Source organism: Atractosteus spatula, chromosome 1 (genome assembly GCF_055471065.1).
Source record: "Atractosteus spatula isolate fAtrSpa1 chromosome 1, fAtrSpa1.hap1, whole genome shotgun sequence".
Taxonomy (NCBI): domain Eukaryota; kingdom Metazoa; phylum Chordata; class Actinopteri; order Semionotiformes; family Lepisosteidae; genus Atractosteus; species Atractosteus spatula.
This window is the reverse complement of record NC_142706.1, coordinates 598,655-614,370: the sequence shown is the minus strand read 5'-3', so window position 1 is coordinate 614,370 and position 15,716 is coordinate 598,655. Positions and strand designations below refer to the sequence as shown.

Below are 15,716 nucleotides of genomic sequence, written 5' to 3'. Positions count from 1 at the left end.
TAACTTTTTTTAAGCACACTTCACAAATCACCAGTTATTTTTGTTATACGCACGTAATTTGGAATAGCCATTTACACATTTTTCACATGATCTCTGCTGTCTTGGCTGTCGGCTACGAACCCTGCAGCCTCACACAAGACGGAATGAGGACAGGGACCGCTGACTGGCAGAGACATGTGCCCCATGCAGACGGAACCTCTTGCCTGTAGGCGCCTGGGAGGCCACAGGGGTTTCTATGTCTCCAATAGCTGGGAGTACCCTGGACAGCTACTCCTGATCTGCTCTTGAAGGTCCTCTGCCGATTATGTTTGATCGCTTGGAGAATCACGGTTACATTCGACTAGTCACTCGCCCCAGGCTTGAACCCGTGGCCATCCAGCACCTTTACCAAAAAGGGGACCCCAAAATATGCCCTTTTACTCTGTATTTCTTCTTTTACCTTTCCACCTCTGGAAGGGAAGATGTTCTGTCATTTTAGCATGTTCACAAAACACTACTCTGGCACTCGTTGGCCATCTGTTGGGCAGACACACAGCAATCTTTTCAGTGAACTGAAAAAGTTCTGGCTACCCTTGTTCGTAAGCCCCAGAAGCACGAAAGCAGTGACCCGTCGCAGGTGTGCTTGGGAACAGGGTAGTTGCCACACATTCACCCACTTCCCACCAACATCTTCTGTCGCTGTTCTGCATTAAGTGAATCATTTGTTTGTGACTACAATCTCAACATTTCGGTGTTTGATCTCCGCTCAACAGGAAGTTCAGCTGAAGGGTCTTCTGTTCTCCTAAAACCCGTCTGCCACTTGTCTCCCCTTTGCTTTCTATTTCAGTCTCTTCGTTTGCAGCACGTTTCAGAGCGCGGAGAAAATAGCCACAGGCCGCCAGCTTGCAGGAAATCGAGAGCAAGCATGTGCACAGCAGATAGTTGTGTACAATGTTCTTAATCCCCTGTGAATGTTATGTGCAGTCAAGCAAGGAATCATTTCCAATCGGAAATCTTCTCCTTCTTCCATTACTCCTGCAGTGCTCTGAAACATGCCGGACTGGCTACCAGTTTGAAACCTTTACTGGAAAAATTGAAGTTGTTCGTTTTAAGTGTTCTGTAAAAATATTTTAATCTGTTTTATTTAGTGCCTTTGATAGTATGTACAAACTTAGGGGAAGCTGTTTCTTTTTCTTTAGTATCTGTTTAAACTATATGATTTGTTAAGTAAAAGGTTTGGGATTTTATTTTTCATCTCATTAATTTTTTGCTTGTGAGAGAAGTGTTTTATGATGTACTTTTGCTGAGCAGTGCAAGAACAAATTTTAACCACAAATTAATCTGATAGGTTCACTTGAACTCAGTACAAGAAGTTTCTACAGCACAAAAATTATGAATTATGCTGTGAAGTGATCATTTTTACTCTGAAACACAGGTTCAGAGACTCAAGATGAGAAAGGATCACATCACACTTCATTATCTGAATATTTTATCAGTCTAATCACTGACGAGTTAAAGATGTTTCTTTCCAATTTAAAGAAAATCGCTGTGCTAAATTACAGTTTTACAACTTATATCTTGAATTTATAAAGAAAATAAAAGAGAAAGATATTAATTATAGAATGTGATGCACCCTGGAGGACAGGGTCTGTCTGAGATCTGTCTGAGTAATTTATGTAAAGATCTGTAGCAAACTTATTAATTGCAGAAAGTTTAAAGTCTTTCAGTTTTCTTTTTGGAGTCTCCAGCTGTTTGGTGCATCCGTGTGCTTAGCCATTTGGTGTGCACTTGTCTTAGTAATGTATAGCTGATGTCAGGCAAGTGAAGTGGCCGTTTGCATAGAGTACATGCTTACAGACAAGTGGTTTCAATATTTGAGGACAGGACACTGTCCAGCTGGCTTTAAATGAAAGTGATGCCTTTCCTTTGCAGTGGTTGTGTGGCACAGTTGTATTAGGTGATCAGAACATGCAGTGGATAGGATCTCATTGTTCTAGATCCAGTTTCTTTTGTGATGAAAAAAGTAGAGAGTCTATAGCACATTTCACTGTCAGTGTAAGGAGAAATACGTTGTTAATTTCAGAGTGAGCAAATACCCCTTTCAGGCCCCTTGTAAGGATGATTAGGTTTCTTCAGTTTCCTGTCTGAATTTGGCAGGAGCAGTCTGTGTATTCCTTAAAGTGACACTAGTCGGACAGTAATAGTTATACATGTGGTACAGCTTGGTTTGATTGAAAGCCATTATCATCTTCGACGCTTCTTTCTAATTCCTTTAAGAACTGATAAACAGCTTATCCCTTGGTCAGACTGTTAGGCTCAGTAGCAGTTAAGAGGTTTAGTGTGTTGTGCTTGAAACCACTTTACTCCTCTCTGCTCTGGCTGTCCTCCACTGGCTCCCTTGAGGAATAAGGGACTGGTGACCCTGTGTGGTTGTCCCGAACAGGAACTGAGTTTGGGGTGATACATTAAAATGTGCAAAGTTATTCTTCTTTTAATCGGCAGAAATAAAGGTAAATTGCTCCATACCGATGTGGTCTTGGTGCTCTGTCATTTCAGGGGTCTTCACTGTTATGAGAATAAGGACAGACCCTCACGTTCTTTAGTGCGAGACATTCCCAGTCTCCACCTGGATTGGGAGCAGTTGTGTGAGTTCAGCAGTGACAGGGATGCTGAAGATCGAAGGCTTGATTACTCTCTGAAGCTAAAGAAAGTCCTTCACAGCCATGTCATTTTCTGGCTGAGCCTGTGCTGCAGAAGTGTGCATCAGTAATCGACTGTCACCTGCTTAGTGCAGGAAGTGTGTTCATGATCCGTTCAGACGTGAAGCGAATGGCACGTAACGGGGAGAATACCTGTGTCCGTTTCAATGGCGAAATTGCGAACTGTATCTTCTTTGGAAAGCTGGAAGCTCCCACTCCTGGTCCAGATATTGGCATACAGCCACCAGAACTGCTTGCACACGTAGTGAAAGGTGTGACCTGGTACTTTTCCTTGCACTGGCCTCTGGTTTGTGCCTGAAAGCCTCTCTCTGCTGCGTGTCTGTGCCCTCAGCGATGACGAGCGGTTCCGGTACCGAGAGTACGGGGAGCGGGGCTACGACCGTCACCGCGAGAGGACCAGCCGGGAGAAGGAGGAGCGGCACCGGGAGAGGAGGCACCGGGACAAAGAGGAGAGCCGCCACAAGTCCTCTCGCAGGTGCGCAGGGCTGGGGGCGCCGCACGGAGAGGGGGACTCTTCCTTCAGGAGACGGGGCGCCGCACGGAGAGGGGGACTCTTCCTTCAGGAGACGGGGCGCCGCACGGAGAGGGGGGCTCTTCCTTCAGGAGACGGGGCGCTGCACGGGGGGGGAGCTGTTCCTTCAGGGAGACGGGGTGCCGCACAGAGAGGGGGGCTCTTCCTTCAGGGCGATGGGGTGCTGCACTGGCTGGGCTTAGTCTTCACGCTGGGCTGCTCAGATGTTCTGTTCCATAGTCAGGAACTAGGAGCTCCTTGTCTGCAGGGAAGCATGTTTACAGCAACCCAGTTCTGAACCAGGCACTCCGCTTGGTGTCCGTGACAAAAAATTCACTGGACTTTTGAAGTCTGTTTTGGAAAACTGTTCCTAATGATGAGTCCAGTATTCCGTGCCTGAACTGGAGCCCAGCAGTGGCGCGTTATCACTGCCCTGCCACCGGAGCTTGTTCACGCTGACATCAGGACACTGCAGGTGTGTCGTGATTGCCGAGGTCTGCAGATGTGCGTTACGGCCAGCGTGTCAGTAAGGCTTTGAAAGGTCTGCAGCCGGAAGTGTTTGTGGTGGAGATCGGAGCCGGGGGGTGCGACCGGGGCAGGCGGTTTCTCGGCTGCGGGGAATGGTGCAGGTGCGGGTGATGGGGTGCTCGCGCACTCTCGCTCACGCACTCTCGCTCTGCCCCCACAGCAGCAGCAGGCGGAGGCACGACAGCGAGGAGGGGGACGGGCACCGGCGGCACAAGCACAAGAAGTCCAAGAGGAGCCGCGAGGGGAAGCCGGCAGGAGAGGAGCACTCCGCGGAGCAGGAGAACTCCGAAGCCGGCGGCCTGGAGTGAGGGGGGGCTGGGGGCTGTGTTTGTATCCTGTCGAGTGCTACTAAGTTCTAACGTTATCAAAAACAAATACTGGAAAGATACCAGTTTTATTTCTTAATTCTGGGAAGTTTTCAACACTGGTCGGAACCTCAGACTTGTATTAAAATATTTTGTTGTTTTGGTGCATGAAGCACTATGAAAATATGATAATTTGTCGAATAAAAAAAAGCGAGCTTTTGATAATTTTTTTGTTAGCGGTCATTTTTCGGTCAGTTTGTGCTGGGCTGGAAGTGTTGGACACCGCAGCAGTTAAACCACTGCATGTCTCACCAAGAGGCCACCTTCTGGCGTGGTACTGAGCCCTCTTCTCTTTCCTTTCAGTTATTTTAACAGTTAGATCACTCATGGAAAAACTAAATACGAGGCTCGATTAAATGTCTTTGAACTGCTAGCAGCTTAAGGAAACATTGTGTATGACTATGACCAGCACAATAAAGCTGTTAAAACGTTTCAGTTTATGTAGTCTGCACCTTCAAATACAGCAGATACAGATCACTTTTATTTTGTGAATATATTTTGCTTTGCTTTGTAGCTAAAGTAACTGATACAGCTATTCCTACTGCCCCTGACAACAAAATCATTTTATATTTATATCATTAGAAGTTTGTTAGACTGTGACCATACTAGAAAATCAGAATTTCTATTAAAGGGAGCTGGTAATGATTGACCTCTTTGGTTAAGTATTAAATATAGCCGTAAAACTGAAAAAACAAGGTCAGGCACTATAGCCTGTGTGCTGTAATATTTTGTTTTTTGAGTGTTCCTAAAACATATGCAGTATGTTTGATATCACATTTAATTTCTTGCATGCAGTATCCAGTTACTTCTTCATAGTGTGTGTATGGGCACATGCAGCCTTTGTCACAGATGGGCAGCAGTAGTTATCACAGGCTTTTGAAGTTATCATCTGTTTTTTCAAAGTGAACCTGATTCACATATTCAAATTCCTCAAAGTCATTGACAATGTCAACCCATCTTCCACATGAGTAGTGACACGTAAACTGGAAGCCACAAGTTTAAACTGCAGGGGAGTGTGGAGCAGGCAGGCACAGCTTTCTCTCCTTTTCAAGAACTTTATTTTTTTTTACCAAACTTAGCATCAGATATATTACATAGGCTCAAGCAATTAAAACAACTGGAAGTAAACACCATATCAAACAACTTCTCAGAGATTGGAACTTCCACAGATAAAGACAGAAAAGTTTTTCACAAGTATGAAAATCAGTAAGGCCTCCATGATAATGTCACATCTGCACAGATTAAGAACACATCTACTGAGGTTGTTTAAGAATGTCGCAGCTGCATCGCCTAGTGTCCCCCCGTTTCTCAACAGATGATGAAATGGAAACCACTGCAGTACGGACAATAAAAAGACCCACTGTATTGTTTAAAAGGCCATTTAAAAAGAATACAAGTGCTTGAATCTGTATGTTCAGACAGCCACATTAACAGTAAGTAACGTGAGTCCAATGAGATGCATATTCTAACCTATAACTGTAGTTAGCAACGTGCTCCCTCCCAGCTTCCCCTGGATTGTCAGGACAGCAGAACCCGTGGAGCTGCTCAGCACAGTGCTTTGGACGTTCGTACCGGGATGTGGCTTGGCCTGCTGTGCTGGTGCGCTCCTCCCTGTGAGCTCCAGGCAAAGCGAGTGGCGGCTGTGCGGCGTCTCTTCGGAGCCCCCCGCGGCAGCTCGGCTCCGGCCGGCTCCTGCCTCCTATAGGAGGCTGCCGGGCCAGGACGCGATCGTCAGCGTGACCCTGCCGCGCAGCTCCTTCAGCATCCTGACGAGCGCCGTGTGGGTCATCCCCGAAGTGCTCTTCCCGTTGACCTCCAGCAGCAGGTCGCCGCACCTGAGGGGAGCAGAGAGGGGTGTCAGAAGGCCATTTTCAGTCAGAAATAACCATCCCGTCTCCTGCTCTCATGTGGCAGTTAAACCAGTGGAGGATTGAAGGGTATCTGCTTTCCAACACCCCCCTCCAGTAGCTGAAACTCCTCCACATGCTGAGGATATATTTGGGGAAATGAGAGCGCAGGAGAAGCCGATCAGGGTCGTCAAGCTCACTAAGTCTCACGTGGCCACACAGACGAGCACCGATTTTACTCTCCCTTGTGTTACTGAGTTGCTTGTAATAGTCCCTTGTATTACTACCTTGTATGCTGGTTGTGAAAGAGTAAAGGTGAGCTAACGCAATGCAAGTATGCAAAGATTGAACGAAAGTTGCTTTCCAACTACGAGTCAAAAGAAAATGAGCCGCACGCTGGAGAAGCGGATTTGTTCTGTTTGTCATGATTGGAAGTGGGCTCGCTGGCGGCCTGTCTTTTTGTGTCTCGCCCTGCTGCTACCGCTGAGCTGCGGCTGCTGTGCCAGTGACCGGCCGCCAGCTCTGTCCTCACCTGCTGTGCCTCCGCCGGGGCCTTAAAGGCCTGGCCATAGGCACGGCGCGGTCCGTCTCACATGCACGCCGTTTAATACTGAACCAAAATTGCTAAACCAATCAATACAAAATTGGTTTTGATATCCGAGTTTTGAAAATGTCATTTTTTTATCGGCGCAAAGGCAAACCTTATCCTGCCGTCGTTGTAAGCCGGCGTCCCTTCCACAATAGACCTGATGTAGAACGGCTGGCTGCAGTTCTTCTCTTCGTAACCCCCCACGATGCTGAAGCCCAGGCTGCCTGAGGTGTTCCGCCTCAGGACGATATCTTTACAGCAGGACAGGTACCTGGGAACGCAAGAGATCGGAAACGTTGCCGACGTCCAACTTAATCCGGAGGAAGAGGTGTGTTGTTTTTTTGTCGGATGTTTAAACTGAACCATATGCAAGAGGTGTTAGGAAAACAAAATGGCTCGGAAAACTGGTTATTCTAGATGGCTTCCAGCAACCTAATTCCTATATTCAGTAAAGTCAACTGTAGAGCTCATGCAGTCTGTCCCTCTTCCATCAGAAAAATAAAGCAGGTCAATTCCACAATCCTTCACAGCTCCAGCGTACCTCGTCTGCTGTATCCTCTAAAGATTTCACTGTAAGAACAAGAAAGTGGAGCCATAACCTTTCGAAGAAACGCTTGGACTGTAAGCAGTTTCTGTTCATTTCTGGCTTGTCTTTCTGCTGGTGTCGCCTGTGATGAATGATATGAAAAAAAAACAAAATCCACGTCTAGCATGATAATTCACCGGAAGCTTTACAAAAATCCACATTAAGAAAATGCTTAAATGTCAGCCAAGTGCTCACAGAATATAGGTATGGTATATATGCACAGATCTTTGCTCTGTGGTAGCAATGCTGGAAAACATTGTTCACAGACTGTACACAATTTGAGTTTCACATCCCCAAGCTTTTCCCAGCTCAAGTGCTGTTCTGGGTCGGGCTGTCCGTAATTGTGCTCCTGCACTATTGTAATCGCATCAGCCACTAAAAATACAGTTTTCTTTTAAAGTGTTTCTTGTTAATAAAACCACCAAAAGATTTTTCAAAGTGACAGTTGCCACTCCAGGATAAGAACGTTAAAAAAAAGTCTGAAAGTTCGCTAACGAGAGGAGGATGTTTGGTTGTCAGTAGCTGCTTGATCTCATCCAGAATCGGCTACTGGAAGTACTGAACTGATTTATCAAGAAGAGCAAATGATAATTTGCTGAGCAAGAAAGATGCTCCCGCTGTCCTGCTGTCCGATTCAGTCATGCGCAGTTCCTACAGCCTGTGACAAACTTGGAGAAACAAAGGCATTGAGATGGAAGACTGCTCAGAGAGCCTTTCTTTTTAGCAAAAGCTGACTTCTCATTGGAAGTCTTTTTTTTTTAATTAATCCAGCCAGTCTGAAATAACTGTGTTCCCTTTAGCTCGCTAGTGAAAAATCAGCACCATAAAATGATTCTGTAATTCCTGCGTCAGAAGTTTCAATTGAGTATTTTAGTAATGTCATGTTGTTTTCTTTCCTGGATCATGGGTTTTCAGTTTTATAACAAATCCCTTTCCAGGATGCATGAAGCCCTGCTGCTGGACAGGTCAGATTGCTGGTTCTTGACGCACTTGTTTACTTCGTGGCAGGGGAGTCATGTCCGTCGTGCTCGGAGGTGAGAACGGTCAGAGTTGTTTGATGCCAGTCGTTGCTGGCTCGTTCGTGAAGCCAACAGCGATGGGCAACGGAGTCCTGGTTAAGGGTGTGTGTCCGGACAATGGCCACTGTGACCCGAGCACAGAGCCATTCTCTTTCCGTCTATGATGATGAGACCAGGGCTGAGCCTCACCTGCCTCGAACCTGACAGTAACCCAGGCGCCACTTCACCCTGTGGACACCTGCTGCTCTGTGCATGTCCATCACACAGGCAGAAGAGGGGAACAGGAAAATCGCTTTAACAGAAGAGTCACTGTCTTTAACGGGATACTGATCAATTAATGTAAAATTCTCATCAATTTTATGTTGATTTCGTTTTTATTCACTGTTCAACCCTCTGATCGTGCTGATCAACGGGCCTGGTTTAAAGTACTTCAGAGAGGAGTTTTCTGTTGTCTTAAACATCAGAGGGGCAACTGCTTGACCGCCTCCAGGCTGCAGAGGGGAATAATCCGTTATGCATAGTGCTCGATGAGCCCCAACTCTGAGCAGCACCTTGAGACCTGTGTGCTGTGAAAGCAGGATTCTCAGTCCATTCGAATTTCCAGCAGGCTGCCTGGGGTTCACAGATTTCACTCTCTAATTGCACAGCATGGATCTCCTCCAGCATACAATGAATTCCAGACTCTTGGAGCCAGGTGAGCTATATCTGGACAAATAGCACCTCAATTTCAATAAGCATTCAGGCCATAATAATTTTACATGGAACATGACTGCGAAAATTGCAGTGACCTCTTAATTTCAACAGCCTATTTGTTCCTGTCAGCTATAACACAATGAATGGCTCAGGGCATAACAGCTTTTACATCCCATTAGCACTGCTCCCAGCTTTGTACTGAAACTAAATGGGATTGCCTACATTGTTTCACAGACAATTGTGTTTCAGCAAACATTGCCCCTCTAATAAAGTGATAAAAATGGCACATAAGCACATATGAGAACTATCTTTTTAATGAGTATTCCCATTGAATTATTTCTGCACTATTAACTGCATTATTGTGCAGTTCTTCAGGTTTAATATCTGCTACTGTTTCCAGAGTTCTCTAGGTTTGTAGTCCTAGAACTGGATCATATGTTCCTGTTTTGTTTTAGCTTACTGTACAGTTTCTGATATTTTATTCCACTGTTATTGTATAAATACTGCATGCAGTAGTATGTGGCATGATTGTGTGGACAACAGCAATTAAGGTTAAGCTGTATCTCTCAGCCATTGGAGTAGCATAGTTTTCCATACTCTCTCTTGAGGAAAGAGGAGAATCTTTGACAGCATTTGTCACTATGTGGGTGACTGATGTATTTTAACAGAAACACCAGAATTGAACTAGATTGAGTGAATCAGCATTTTGCTTACATATTTTTTCAGAGAACATGCTGATTCAGTCAGCTTTCAGATGCCTTAAGGGTTTGACATCCATCCTTTTCCTAACAGTGGTGCTGTCACACACTTGGCAGAGACAGGTCATTTATCTGTCTGAGGTCACTTTCCCTCGTCCCTTTTCCTTCTGCAAACTGGGTTTCCAAGTTTACTCCGTTGAATAGACACAAAAAACTGAAAAAGACACTGGGATGGGATTACATTTTCACAGCAATGGTATGGCCTCACCCTAAAGTAGGATCTATTTTCTTGTTCCTTTATATATTTTTTAAAACCCATTCCCTAAAAAATATTCTTTACATTTATTCCGCTGAGCAAGAAACTTTTATACAGTTCTTCTCAGTCAGGTGCTGACTATCTTCTGCTGAATAAATTTCTATGAATTCAGCCTGTTTCACAGAAGGGTGACACTGCCCCTCGAACTGGAGCACAGCAGCACAGAGGCAGTCAGTGCAGCACACTCGGCTCAGATCTGCGCACTCTCAAGTGAAGAGCGCTCAAGTTCAGGATATGTTGTCAACGGAAACCATTCAGGTTATTTAACCATTTAACATAAAGATGATCAAGGGCGTTATTGTGTGTAAAGTAATATTAAAAAGCAAATGGTTTTCAAGCAGTTCTTCCTAGGAAGGTGCCTATCTAATACGACTCCTCAAATACAGTTTGTATGACGTTAGAATGACTAGCAGACTGGCCCTGCATTGATTCAGAGTCCCGGCTCCCGGCGATGGGAAACCAGAGGGGTTGAAACACACATTGTGTGGCCTCGGCCTGCTTGCTTGTGCACTCACCTGGGCAGCTGGAGCCAGGAGGTCCACTGGGGCGTGTAGTCATCGCCGGAGGTGTGGCCCTTGGGGGCCTCAGGGACCGGCGGGCCGTCGGCCGGGAGCTCCTCCGCCCGCCTCATCTCCAGCACCTTCAGCACCACCGGGGAGGAGGTGTTCTTCAGGTTGGCCACGGCCTCCCCGCGCGTCACCCCGGTCAGGTCCATCCCATTCACGCTCAGCAGGATGTCTCCTGGAGAGGACAGGGGGCAGGCGGCCTGTCACTGTCTCCCGCTCCCGGGATCTCCCACTGAGGGAGAAGCCAGTCGCGCGGAGCAGTGATCCGTGCCCAGCAGATTCGGCAGCATGCACCGGATCAGCAGGAGTTAAATACAGTCGGGAACTAGTCCGTTACAAAGAGGACAGCGCTGAACCCCGGCACTAAGGCTGACGGTACAACATAGCTCTGGAACGATTCAGAAACGATGCTTTGTAGCTGATTATCTAAACTGGATGTATCTTCGCAGTGGGAAATTCAGTTGTGTTCAGTTTGGAAATAATTGGGATTTACCATCTTAATTAGCTGCTGAGGCCAGATTTAGCTCTGATCAGTTTTCAGGAGGCTGCCTATTCAGAACCTCCACACTGGATTCAGCTGATAAACAGGATCACAGGCAGCTGAGTTGAAGAGAAAAAGGCAAGTTGTTTTAAAGACAGCATGTTTAACACTGGTGGTTCTACTGCAGGGCCTACAGCAGGTACTCCAACACATACAAGTTGGTTAAAATTCACAAAAGATTGCTTGCTTGTAGCAACAATAAACAAATCTTAACAAGGAAATACATGTTGAAGATTTAAGAAGCTTTATTTTAATGAGCTTATTACGTAAGTGTCTGAAATTGGAAATACGTATTTCCAGACTATGTTTAATATTGTGGTTAATACTGAAATATTATGGAAAATTCAGTGTTTTATTTCCTAAGGTGTGCCAGAGAGGAAGCGAGAAAAAAAAAAACCTTAACCAAACAGACTTCCAAAACAGTCTACAATTTACTTTTTTATAATAGCAAGGAATTTGTGAAAAGGCCAAATATTGGAGGCAGAGAGTGTTGGCACAGTCCCTGCCTTGGAAATATGAAACCTTCTTTTACACAGAATTAGCCTTGCTCTGAAAATTGGACAGGATCACAGGATTATAAGAATATACTGTAAGAACATCATTTCGAAGCAGCAATATTCAAATAATTTATTAAATCTTGCTTATGGGAGCTATTGAGGGCAAAAGACCTTGCAGTTTGGCCACCAGACACATCCTGGGGCTTCATGGAATGAGCTGCACTGACTCATGAAGGAACTGAATCTCAACAGAAGCACTTAAAAGAGGACCTGATACAAGTACCCAGAATCCTCAAAGGCATCGCCAACATCAGCCCAGCAAGTATCTTCTGATTGAACAGTGAAACATGAACCAGGTGACGCAAGTGGAAACTATATAAAGATGTGCATTTGAAACTGAAAATGGGAGGCTCTTCTATATGCAAAGAGTTGTGGGAGTCTGGAACAAGCTGCCCAGCTGTGTAGTCGAAGCTGATACTCTGATTTCTTTGAAGAAGCTGGAAGAGATCCTCAGATCAATTAGCTACTAACTACCAAACCAGCCAGATGGACAGAATATCCTCTCGTTTGTAAACGTCCCTACAGGTATGTGCTTGTGTATTTTTATTTTCTCTGGAGCGTTGTCTGCCCTGGGGTACCTTTCTTTATGGAGCCTTCTCTCCCCACCACCCCATCGGGGTCGACGTTGGTGACGTAAACTGGCAGATCCCATCCCCGGCTCATCATCCCCCCGGCCACCGTCATGCCCAGGGAGTCGTGGGGCTCTTTGGTTAGGGTCACACTCTTCTCTATGCAGTCTGGATTATAACATACACTCTAGGGGAGAAACACAGACAAGCATCTCAGTTATGCCGGCTTCTGTGGTGAACATTTAACCTGACGGCTTTCTTCTTCAGCAGCATTTTAACATTCGGTTTCCCTGAAATGCACTATTACGAGAGTTGAATAATCGTCTGTTTATTTCGAGAGGCTGCCCGCTGGAGTCTGCTGACCTATCGGTCAATGACAGAAATTGTTCACTCTAATCAGATCTGCGCACACTTGTGCTCTATGACTGTGGCTGGAGAAGCTGTGCTGTAGGAGGAGTCGTCCTTCTGCTGGGACATTAAACTGAGGTCCTGCGACCTGGTCATTAAAGATCCTGCAGCACTGATGTAAAAGTAGGGCTGTGATCCCCCGTGTCCTGGCTCAATTCCTCTCTGGGCTCGCCCAGTCTGGCCTCCCAGTCCTCTCTTATTCACCTGGTGCAGCGGTTTGTCACTCCTGCCCTGCTCTGTGTGTCATTGGGGGAAGTGAATCTCACCCTAAATGTAACAAGATTGGGATTCTCTGTCAGGGAAAGAGCTACACAAACGTAATTAATTCAATTAATCAACGCTGAACAACCTCATTACTGGGTAGAATTAGTGGGTCCCCAGATATCAAAGAAAAACAATGTAAGAAGTGAAACATCATTCAACTGTATCCTTGAAGATATTAGGCATAAAAAGAATTTCAGTGGTTCTAAGGAAGTACAATTCAGAATGTTTTTTATTTTATATCTACATTTTTCTTTTCCTTGAACAGCGTCTGAAAGGAACCTGGCCAGGCTGCTCTGTTTAAGGGGGTCTGAGCAGAGGGGCCCGTGGCTGTGTGTCTGTGTGGAGACCCTACTGCTCTCCCACGCGGCCAGCAAGCAGAGATGCAGGAATAAAACACAGGATCTGAGAAGAACTTGCTGTCAACTCCGGAAAGCCACCTCTAACTCTGAAGAAACAGGAGTGCTTTGTTGTTAATAAACTTGTAATTATGAACAGCTCTTGGAAAATTGTTTTTAATGTGCTACGCAGACAGACTGGGACTCAACCATGTCTGTAGCAGGCAGGAAATTGTAGCTGAAGCTTAAACCTTTTTTAAAATTTTCATTTGCATTTCTATGCCACTTGCAACCAGTGCTAATGTGACAACAAAGCAGGTAATTGACAACAGGTGTCTGAAACAGCCTGTCCTGAGCTCAGGACTGTCCAGGACTACTGTGATTCTGTGACCAACAGTTTGCTGTCTCGGACAGTCCGTCTGTCTGTTACTTTACAGAGGCTTGTGCCACTGAAGAATAATAGGGGTTCATGTTATCTTATAATATCATTAGATTACTCATTTAATCATATATTATTGCATTACATTAATATTTTATCTTCAAAATTAATGCAATGAGCAATTAGCTAAAATAATACAAACTGTATTTTTATGCATTTGTTGTGCTAAAATGTTATCAAGTGCTGCCTTTGTATCTATATAAATATGCTTATGGGCAGACAATCATTTATAAACACGTGTCACATAATGTTCTACATTGTCTTATTAAACATTTCCAAGTTCCCAACAGACTCAGAACTTCTCTGTGTTAGTGAGTGAAACACTTTATCAAACAAAAGCAACCAGAAAAGCTGGTTTCAGATTACAGGACTCTGGTCCCGGACAGTAAGTGATAAGAAAAAAAAATGAAAGAGATAAGAAAAGCTACAGCTTTACTTCAAGGGCACAGCTTCATTAGTGATAAAGAGAAAAAAAAGCCTTCAGCCACTGCAAGTGAATTAAGTACACTTTTTATAAACATGTACCACAACTCTGTCGACCTCCTGACAGATCCCAGGCTTGAAGCGGACACTGTTTATCCTTGCCAAAATCTAAGCACATTCTCCTGCAGACACACCCAGCCCACCCTGTCTGCGGCCTACCGCCTGTGACCCCAGCCAGCCTCCGCGCCCCATACCTGTCAGCTGAGGCTCCTGCTGCACCCCAGCCCTTAACGGGGACCCCATGATCTCGCTGCACAGGCACCTGGCTCTTAGACCCGAGGGGCCTCACCTCCACTGACACCCCCAGTCCTGGGCTGTGTGCCTCCCCAGCCAGTCTATAAGCATGGGGCTTTACTGTTGATCTTTCCATCAATATTACTGTCAGTCCTCTTATATCCTAATATGCCTTCAGCTCTCTCAAAACATTTTCTACACAAGATGCAGAAGTGCCATTACTGTGCAGGAGATGGTCTTAGCTACAGTACAGGGCAGGTTCCCGCACAGACACAGCCCTTTGCGTCTAAATAAAACAGCAGCCTTGTGTCTCAGAAACCGGGCTGTCGAGTGCAGATCAGGTCTTCTTGGTTTTTCCTAATTCTGACTGAGACGCTCAGGGGCCACTGCTGTGTAGGCGAGAGACATAAAGGCAGTTTACATTGATCGCACAGAAGCAATGAAACCTTGACGCAGCTGAAAATTTCTGTTTTGTGGCTCTGATTCCCTGGACTGTTTTCATGACATTTTTCTTAGATTAAGATAATAAAATTCCTTTGGAAGCAAAACAGAAAAAAACAAAGCTAGAAAAGCCTTTTCAAATCACTGACAAGATGAGGTTGTGTGTCAGGGGTTAATCAACCCAGACAATTAACACTTCAAGAGTGACGATAGGTTTATTGCAGTAGACACCAGTGGTTGAAGCAGAGGCCCACTAAGGTGTTTAAGTGGATTCTTTTAGAGAACAGAAAGACAGGCCACCCAAATCAGACCACCAAACTGAGAAAGAGAAAAGTTCTCTCAGTATGAGACTGTATTTACGAGTGACCAATATTGGTATATGTTTTTTTATTTTTTTATTTTGTTTTAAAGTGGTTTCACACAGAAAAAAAAGAGAGTTCGACAATTTTGAAAGAAATGTTTCATACGTTTCATACTTGGTTTCATAAAAAAGACCAGTAACCAATAAAAAAATCAGCAGCTCAAAATTAGCCATTAAATCCAGACCATAAAAACGATTTGTGTGCACTAAATAGAAATTGTACATTTCAATTCATGCAGAAGGCAGTTCTCTGATTATACTAATAAAGTTGGGAAAATCCCAGAGGAACAAAGTCAAGTATCCCTTAAATCTTTTGGACATTTTCTTAATACAATTCTGCTGCAAATAGTCTGCTGGGAAGTTTTATTCCACTGTGAAATTAAAAGAAGATCATTGATTTTGATTATGGATCTCTGTTCGGCCAAGGAATGATTCCATTTTGATTATTTTTAAGATTATTTTTAGCTAAATAATATTGTTCAGCACTATAAAGTAGAAAGGGGGAGAACACGGAAGTCGACGAAGGGCGATTTGTTTTTTGCAGGCTTTTTCCAGCGTAAAGGAATTTGTTCTAGGTTCACTCAGCTGGGGGGTGGGGGGTGGAGGCTATGTCAGCGTGGTGGTGAGGAAAAAAGTCACGATATTCTGTCTTTAGTCAACCAAGGAC

General features: G+C 44.9%; 2 protein-coding genes across 10 annotated transcripts in view; one reads left to right on the top strand and one right to left on the bottom strand.

The window, feature by feature from the left end:
- Positions 1-4,268, top strand: part of fip1l1a (FIP1 like 1a (S. cerevisiae)) — a 36,403-nt gene extending 32,135 nt beyond the window's left edge. For all 8 annotated transcript variants that reach the window (XM_088912167.1, XM_088912409.1, XM_088912084.1 and 5 more), the window contains 2 exons: positions 3,031-3,174; positions 3,899-4,268. In XM_088912167.1, the coding sequence (XP_088768293.1) occupies positions 3,031-3,174; positions 3,899-4,046 (292 nt within the window). In that variant the 3' untranslated portion in view covers positions 4,047-4,268. The remainder of the gene's footprint in view (positions 1-3,030; positions 3,175-3,898) is intronic.
- An 870-nt stretch (positions 4,269-5,138) lies between these two features.
- Positions 5,139-15,716, bottom strand: part of lnx1 (ligand of numb-protein X 1) — a 47,353-nt gene continuing 36,775 nt past the window's right edge. For both annotated transcript variants that reach the window (XM_088919316.1, XM_088919325.1), the window contains 4 exons: positions 12,094-12,271; positions 10,367-10,592; positions 6,652-6,810; positions 5,139-5,938 (listed from right to left, as the gene is read on the bottom strand). In XM_088919316.1, the coding sequence (XP_088775442.1) occupies positions 5,803-5,938; positions 6,652-6,810; positions 10,367-10,592; positions 12,094-12,271 (699 nt within the window). In that variant the 3' untranslated portion in view covers positions 5,139-5,802. The remainder of the gene's footprint in view (positions 5,939-6,651; positions 6,811-10,366; positions 10,593-12,093; positions 12,272-15,716) is intronic.